This window comes from Rhamphochromis longiceps, linkage group LG9 (assembly GCF_057381845.1).
Source record: "Rhamphochromis longiceps isolate RC_006_pf linkage group LG9, R_longiceps_female_GT1.1, whole genome shotgun sequence".
Taxonomy (NCBI): domain Eukaryota; kingdom Metazoa; phylum Chordata; class Actinopteri; order Cichliformes; family Cichlidae; genus Rhamphochromis; species Rhamphochromis longiceps.
Window position 1 is genome coordinate 32,394,326 of NC_140565.1, and position 9,154 is coordinate 32,403,479.

Genomic DNA, 9,154 nt, shown 5'->3' on the forward strand with positions numbered 1-9,154 from the left:
TACTTAAGTAACAGTGAAAAAGTACAGGCTCTGAAATGTAATCAGAGTAAAAAAGTAAAATTGCTCCTTGAAGAACTTTTTAACCACATGTTTTTATCCAAAGTTAACTGAACCTTGTGCTTTATTAATGTAATAATAAAATAAGATTAGTAAATGAAAGAAGAACTATTTATTTCTAATAAAGGTTCTCTGTTTGAATCAGTTAAGTAGAAAATGAAGGAAAATAAAACATATGTGTATTTTCTGTTGCCTACATTGTAGAGGGTGACTTTGCCTCTAAACAGGAACATGAGCAGGGAAGAGGTTAAAGTGGGATTGAGCAGGTGGGAACCCTAAAATCAGCTGTAGTGGCTCAGCGTGGGGAAAAGAATCACAGCTCACAATAATTTCTCTTGAGAGCTCCAGTAGATTTTCTTAAAGTACAGGCTCTAGACTAACTTTTTGCCATGGGCGTACCGGTACGCCTAACTTTAAAAAGTTAGGCGTACGCCTAACTTTAAAAAGTTAGGCGTACCGGCACAAAAGTTAGGCGCACACAAATTTTATAATAATTGACATAATATAATGTGTTTTTCTGGATACACTGTGCTTTTTCAGCTTTCAAAGATTGATGACACCGTGTCAGAGCACTGGCTATGAATTTCAGAAGGATCAGGCCTTAACTTAACAGAAAAGTTATCAATAGTTCTTTTCCTATTACAGCTACATCCACTTCTGTCGTGCCTAGGCTGCTCACTATGGCTGGGTATCATCACTGATTTCTATAATCCATTCGATTCCGGTTTTCAAAGTCCCGATTCGGTTCAACTTAGCCTCAGACAGTCAGAAATATTATAATTCTGATCATTTATCAGTACTGATACATGTGAGACTTCATCAGAATTGTGAACATCACAGCAGATGCCTTTGTGTCAAAGTAACTGAGAATAAAACACAGAAAAACATGAAGGAGATTTTTCTGGTCTGGCTTTTTATAGCAGATAACCTTAAAAACATTCTGCAATATTCTGCATATAAAGTTTAAATTACTTCAGTATTGAACAACAGAAAAATTAGGCTTTCTTGTCCGAGGTCATTTAAGTGAAAAAAAAGAAAAAGACAGCGCTGTAAACAACGGTAGACTGCTGGGTAATAAACGAATGAATAATACAGAAAACAGAGATTGGAGACGGGAAACTGTTCTTGAAGTACAGAAAGAGAGAGAGCTGTGCATGAAGTGTGATTTTAATAGTCGTGGATAGGGATGGGTATCGAAAACCGGTTCTTGTTGAGAACCGGTTCCCACTGTTTCAATTCCTTGGAATCGTTTGCCACTTTTATAAACGATTCCCTTATCGATTCCAGTCGCCCCGAATGACGTCATCACGTTGAGTAGCGTCTTTTACCCAGTAGGAAACACGGCGCCTGAGCGGCACAAACGCTCAAAAGTTTGGTTACACTTTATGAGAAAGGATGACAACAGGGCAACGTGCAATACTTGCAAAGTAGAGATTTCATCAAAGGGAGGAAACACTACGAACATGCAAAAGCATTTGCTCAAAAAACACGCGATTGCGTTCAACGAATGTCGTGTTTTTGATCCGCTCCGGACTAGCGAAGCTCAACCCAGCAGCAGCGGTAGCGTTTCCACGTCCTCTCCCGTTAATACTGCAGGTAACTAATCAATTAGCATTGCATATTATGTTAGCGCGATTTACCTTATTACAAAACCTGCTATTACTGTGCGTTGCATTTAGATAACCATTATGAGAGAGACAGAGTCTGGCTGGCTCAGATGCTGGCAGTTCTCGCTGCAGTCTACCGGTAGCGTCTCCTTTCAGGCCAGGATAGACGAATGTCACCGAGCAGTGTCTAAGTTTGTGGTCAAAGGCTTGCACCCATTTGCCACAGCAGATGCCCCCGATTTCACTTTGGTAAGTGAATGTGTTTAATTGTAGGCAGGGACATTACTGGATATTCTTGTGTAGTTGCTACAGAATAATTTATGTTAAACTTTGTTATTGCTACAGGAGAATATTTATTTTATTATTTTACATATACATTTTTTTTCCTGGGGACCCTGTGACACCCCATTGAAGAGCCGTAGGCTGTGGATCTCTTAAGATCTCACTGTTGGGTTTGTAAGGCCATGTTACTCCTAAATTTCTATCTTGTTCAAAGAGAACATATAAAACACAGTTCTAAGCTAATCGACTTTAGTGTTCTCCTTTTTAAAAAAAAAAAGAATCGATAAGGAATCGAATCGTTAAACAGAATCGAAAATGGAATCGGAATCGTTAAAATCTTATCAATACCCATCCCTAGTCGTGGAAGCAAAACAGCAAAATTCATGACGACATTGATCAAATGTGAAGCGCAGTTTGCTGCTTCTTTTGCTGCTGGCTCGGTGAATTTTGGTTGGAGAGAGACAAAACCTGCAGCTCAGAATCGGCGCAAAAGACGTAAACACAGAGCTCTGACAGCGTGTCCATCTACGGGTCGTCGGGTGAGAAAGCTGAGAAAGACAAAGCTGATTCTGATGCGTCGGTCCGCTCTGTGTTTACGTCTTTGTGTGGAATCCGTGTACCTGCTCTCATTTGCTGTTTGGTTGTTGTTGAAATGGTTTTGTGAGCTTTAATCTGAGAATCTGGTGTTTCTGGCAAAACACAGTTATATTTAAAAGTCGATTCAGGATTTAATGAATTGATATCGCTTTATTCAAGCTACTCACCTCCCACTTCCACCTGCACTTTCAACTGGACCACGGCCAATCAGAGAGGTCCCGCCCCTTACTATCTCTGATTGGTTTAGTCCACGATAGGGGCATAATGTGTCTGTTGTTGACCACAGGGAAGGTTGCAGAGATTTTTATTTTATTTTTGTTACCCGAACAGTTGGTCGCACAGGTGCAACCAAATTTTTTTTTTTTTAGTCGCACCACTGAAAAATTTGGTCGCATTTGCGACCAAATTGGTCGCACTCTAGAGCCCTGTTAAAGTACAGGCTGTGATCAGCTGACCTGCTGCTCTCTGTGGATGTACACAACTGAATTCAACCAGATGTCAGCAGATGTTTCATGAGCTGTCCTGGCTGATTTCCATCCTCTACACTGACAGTACACTGTCTTTATATTAGACACTATACTGTTGGTATGAAGGTGGAACTCAGTGAATGAATGTCAGCATCATGAGCTTCAGTTTAAATGAATCTCTGCTACACTTGATGTAATCTAACTGTGACATGAGCACCACAGTCACTGTGCACCAGTCACACACTGTTCTTTACTTTAAATCCATCACAGTTCAGCAAACGAACCTGTTTATCCTGCACTAACCTGCAGAGGATCTTCATGCAGTCTTTAAATAACACAGTTAATCTGCCTCAGATTGTTTTGCAGCATCTTTCACTATCTGGAAAAACACAATGTCACATGTACAGACCCAATATCTGATTTCAACACATGAGGACTTACATGTAAACTTTAATCTCCAGTTGATCAAATCCCACTGAGCAGTCCTTCCCTTTAAATCTAACCTCTCTTCTTCCTCTCCTGTCCTGTGTGTCTTATCTTTCTCCATCTCTGAGTGAAGTTAGCTCTCTTTCTTTTCTCTCCCTGTGATGTGCAGCAGCTGGACCTTTAGCCAGCAACACACTGTGAGACAAACTGCACACAAACAGTTTGTGTGTTTGCTGATGTTTGTTGATAGAAACGCTGCATTTGAAATTACCTGTTTGTTCAGGTGCTGTGCAAAAAAGAAAGAAGAACAACGTCTCACTTTAACTCCTGACTATGACTCACAGTTTTGCCTCTTTCATCTCTTTTTATGTTTCAAACCCTGGTGATTAGTACACGATCAGGATTGTCTTTCATGTGTTACTTTTCAGGCTCAAATCGGTTTGATGTTTGATGCCTGCAGTGATGAAATAACTCCCCTCAAATTCCTCAAACCAAAAGTAAAAAGTCTGTTTTGAAAATGTAATGAGTAGAAAGTCTTTTTTTTCTGTGGGGAGTAAAAGTAAGGAAAAAAAGGAAAAATATTTTAGAGTGTTTGAACAGTCATGAATTATTTTTAACAGCAGGTTGGATGTAATGTGTTAGAACTACCAGCAGGTGGGGATAAGAGACCTTTAAGGTGTTTGGTGCCACACTCCACCTTCAGGTTTAAAACTAGTGTTAATGGAGGGAGTTTGAAGGTTGAGTTTGTTCCACGACTGCATTTCACTCACTGCCTCTGTTTGTATCTCTGTCACTGCAGGACCAACATGGAGCGAGAAGTCAGCGCTCTCAGGAGGCCGACAAACCTCACAGAAGAAAGGGAGAGAAAACATACAGCTGTGACAAGTGTGGGAAGAAGTTTACTCTGAAGGAGTCACTAAAACATCATCAGGTCATCAACACTGGAGAGAGACCGTTCACCTGTGACTTGTGTGGAAAGTCTTTTTCCTGGAGGCTTTCCCTAAAAGCACACCAACTCATCCACAGTGGAGTTAAAGCGTACAGCTGTGATCAGTGTGGCAGAGCTTTTACTCACAGTAGCCACTTACAGAGTCATCTAGTTACCCACTCTGGAATTAAGGCATACAGCTGTGACATCTGTGGGAAAACTTTCAGCCGGATTGAGAGCAGAAATACACACCTACGCATTCACACCAGACATGATGTGTACTGCTGTGAACAGTGTGGCAAACAGTTTATAACCAACACGCATTTACAACAACACATGTTTACCCACACTGAGGAGAGACCTTATAAATGTGACCTGTGTGAGAAGACTTTTAAATCTCCATATCACCTGAGACGACACCAACAGATCCACACCAGAAAGAGACTCTCCAAGTGCAGTTACTGTGAGGTATGTTTTTATATTATATTTTTATCTTGTCATTTTAGCCTGACTGTTTGGAAGAACTCTGCTCATTAACCCTTTAGAGCCGATCGGAGCGGGAACGCTCTGTTATGCGTAACTATTTTTAAATCCCGGTAGCACTGCAACCACGTAAGCTAGCGCAAAAAATTTTTTTGCATATGAAACCGGAGGAGTTGTACTTACATCTGATGCCATCAGCTTGTCCTCGGTCACGGTTTCCTTCCACATAAAGCTTTGCAAAAACTGCATAAAAAGCGCTTGCAGGAACAAAAACATAATATTCCAGAAACACGCTTTGCTGGTCCAATCAGCTGTTCAAAACACTTCCTACGTTGGAATAGACGTCAGCGCGAACTTTTGCATTTCCGCCATTACCTGGCCGAAACCGGAAGTGACGTCATTTTCGCGGAAATGTAGTCTTTTTTGCGATCAGGGCCTCAGGGCCTATACTGCTCTTTTTAAAAGTTATCTTTGACTTTATGACTTTCTGTGTCGTTTCTGGGATGCTTAGGACTCATATTGCACTGCTGGAAATAGTTTATTTTGATGCATATGCTGCTTTTTTGCAAATTTGCAGTATAATATTTATTTTCGTTTTTCCTGCAGTGTATAAAAATTGGTGTATTTCAAAAATAAAACTATGAAGACACTCAAAATAAATTTCCTGTGGTGGGAAACTATTTTGTGCAACTTTTTTGTATTTACAGTTTTGAGGGATAAGCCTCTTAAATTTCTCTAACTACAAATATATGTTAAAAAATCAAAAACGATTTTCAATTTTTTTTGTAGTTTATTGCACTTTTTTGCAATTTATGTAATTACTATGCACTTAATGAATACATATTATTAAAATCTGGGCTATAATGGTTGTATTGATGTATAGCAACTTGAAATGCTCCCAAAAATGGCTCCACAGCATGTAAAAATATAATATAAGCTCTGGCGGACTTGGTTCTATGGTAGGTCTTAAAGGGTTAAACTGTCTCAGCTAGAGGTGGGTTTTGATAATCGATTTACCGATTAAAATCGAGTCTGGCTTGGATAACGTGACATCAATTCATTAAAATCCTGAATTGAGTTTTTTAATATAATTTTATTTTTCCCAAAACGCCCGAATCTCAGGTGAAACCTCACAAAATTTTGACAACCACCAAACAGCTCAAACAGTAAACTAGAGGAGGTACACGGATTATGCACAAACCACAGACCTGCCGATTAGAATCAGTGAGTTGTCGCCTTTCTCACCTGACAGCACGGACACAGTCGGGGCTGAAAGTTTGCAGCTCACTGATTCTGATGTTTCGGCAATTCTACTGCATGAAAAAGCAGCTCTGAGTGATTATTCAGATTTTCATTTCAGTTATGATTTTGTTTGTTTTTTATTTGCTCTTTATTTCAGGCGATGTTCAGGATAAAAATGTTGAAGGACTGACTTACACTGTCTTTGTGTCTTTGTTTAGAAGCAGAGCGACACAGATGGATCCAGTTCTCAACCCTGTCATCACTGTGGTGGTGGGAAAGACTTTCGTTGTGACCTTTGTGGAAAAACTTTCAGTCACCAATACACCCTAAAAACACATCAACGTAGACACACTGGAGAGGAACTGAAATACTGCAAAGAATGTGGGAGAAGCTTCCCCACATTAAGTGGATTAAAACAACATGAACGGATTCACAGTGGGACAAAAAAGCACCTCTGTGATCAGTGTGGGTCATCTTTCATTACTGCAATCGACCTTAAAAGACACAAACGAGTCCACACAGGAGAGAAACCATACAAGTGCAGACACTGTGACAAAAGCTTCTCACAATCAGGTAATCAAAACAAGCATGAACGTACACACATGGAAGAAAACTACAGCTGTGACCAGTGTGACAAGAGCTTCAGGAATCTCAGTTCATACTCCGACCACAAACGATCCCACGTTACTAATAAACTGTTTCACTGTTACCAATGTGCCCAAACATTCACCTCATTGTCTGCTCTGTGCAAACATCAGCGTGATCACTCAGGGCTGAAATCACTCCCATCATAGTAAGATGCATGTCAGTGTCATCAGCTGTTTTATATTTGAGAAAAAAGGTTGAAAGATCTTTAAAATCTTTTATTTTTCCTTAAACTTGTTGTAGGTATTAAAACTTATGATTTTGTGTTTAAGATGTCGAAACAATTAATTTTGGGAATTCATTTTTTAAAGTTGTGGTTTCATTTGCTCAAAGTTCATCAATGTTTTCCTGATGCAAGGTGGGATGGATCCATGCTTTTATGCTGTTTAAGACAAATTCTGAAAGCTGAACGTTGCAGAGATTGAGACCCATTAGACCAGGCAGCATTTTTCAATCTTCTATTGTCCTGAGCTGTGGCCTCAGTTTCACTGGAAGTTTAACCCAAGTACGGTGTCCAGCTGTGGACTGGTCCATGGACCTGCCTGTCCTCCAGGAACACAGGTACACATCCTGGACAGGGAGGAACGCCGGTTTGAGACCAGAGTCAAGGAGACCATTTACGTCAAAAGGGAAAGACTGAATCAAGGAGGGGGCCTAAGGGGACTTTTATTTCCTTTGCAACGTCCATTTAAACACAGACAACAAGTAACTGGACTAAGCACAGTAGGAAATGGTTTTCCCCTTCTCATCAGCAACACCTGGACAGAATTACCCTTGACCTTAAATAACCCTGTACCTACCACTGCCATAACCAGTACATAAAATGAAATACAACCTTCTAGTAGTGTTAAAGACAGGGAAATAAGAAAAATGGCTCCTACACACCAGCTCCTAATTACATGAGGCAGAGGACATAGTAATTACTGAACTTAAAGGAGCCATGATGAATTCAGCTTTATTATGTGATAAGAACAAGTAGTCTGATGTCCTGTAATCATGATGACGCTAAAATTTGAGATACAATAAAAAAAATATACGTTTTTCTACTAGGTATTGGTTCAGTATCGTCGATACCACCCTGAATTTTACTTGGTATTGGATCAGAAAGGAAATCAGTGGTATTGCACATCACTGGTCATGATACATCAATACAATATGCATAAGACGGCAAATCATGTTTTATTTATACATCATTCTACCAGTAATCTAGTTCATCAGTTTGTAGCTTCACAAAACAAAATAAAAAGGAATTTTTGCAACAGGTTTTTCAATCAATTTTGTTAATTTTGTTTCCAGATAAGAGAGGCCAGACCTTTCTTATCCTCTGTGTTTAATCTGGACCTTGGGACAGCTAAGAGCATCTGATCCACAGACTTCAGTGATCTTATAGGAGTGAACAAATTTAAAAGATCAGAAAGGTTTGAGGGTCCTAACCCATGCAACGCCTTAAAAACACATAATAAAATCTTAAAATGAATTCAAAACCTGACTCGCAGCCAGTGTAAGGATGCCAGTACGGGAGATATGTAGTCTTGGTTGCATAAAATAAGATAACCTTTATTAGTCCCACGCGTAAGAAATTTGTTTTGTTACAGCAGTGGACAGTGCAAAGTTGCATAGAAAATTTTAAGAAAAAACACTGGAATAATATATCCATGAGATACTGTACACAATAGAATAGAATGAAATAATACATGCAATTGAATAAAATAGAATACAAATACTATTTACAATTGAGTATAATACAACGATGCCAGAAAGAGTATTGCACATGTGTGGATGTGTGTGCTTAGTCAGTTGAAGTCTTTGTTGTGGAGTCTGACAGCAGTGGGGAGGAAAGACCTGCGAAATCTCTCCGTCCCACATCGTAGGTGCCGCAGCCACTGAAGGAGCTCCTCAGTGCCGTCAGAGTCTCCTGCATGGGGTGGGAGATGTTGTCCAACAGGGATGACAGCTTAGCCACCATTCTCCTGTCACTCACCACCTCCACTGGGTCCAGAGGGCATCCTAGAACAGAGCTGGCCCTTCTGATCAACCTGTTCAGTCTCTTCCTGTCCCCAGCAGAGATGCTGCCGCCCCAGCAGACCACACTGTAAAAGATGGCTGAGGCGACCATAGAGTCATAGAAGGTCTTCAGGAGTGGGCCCTTCACTAGGGCCCCGGAGAGCAGCCAGTTGGCTTTTCTACCTTTAAAACCCTCCTACCAGCCAAATGGCTTTTAGCTAGGCTTTAGCTTCAGCCAAGTGGAAGCTAAATTGGCTAGTCATTCATATGTAAATTAGGTTGTTACCTGGGAATTCTGGAGGGAGGGGAGTGGGGGTGTGTGAATGAGGGGGTGGGGGAGCTGCTAAAAGCTGTGAACTTCCTTTTGTGTTCACTTTGATGCATTCTCAATCATCCAGGGAAATAAATCTCCAAAA

General features: G+C 40.4%; 1 protein-coding gene across 1 annotated transcript in view; it reads left to right on the plus strand.

The window, feature by feature from the left end:
• Positions 1–8,090, plus strand: part of LOC146662623 (uncharacterized) — a 32,017-nt gene extending 23,927 nt beyond the window's left edge. Inside the window, exons 5-6 of the mRNA XM_085417451.1 lie at positions 4,236–4,832; positions 6,308–8,090. Coding sequence (XP_085273577.1) covers positions 4,236–4,832; positions 6,308–6,883 — 1,173 coding nt within the window. The 3' untranslated portion in view covers positions 6,884–8,090. The remainder of the gene's footprint in view (positions 1–4,235; positions 4,833–6,307) is intronic.
• The last annotated feature ends 1,064 nt before the right edge of the window (positions 8,091–9,154 follow it).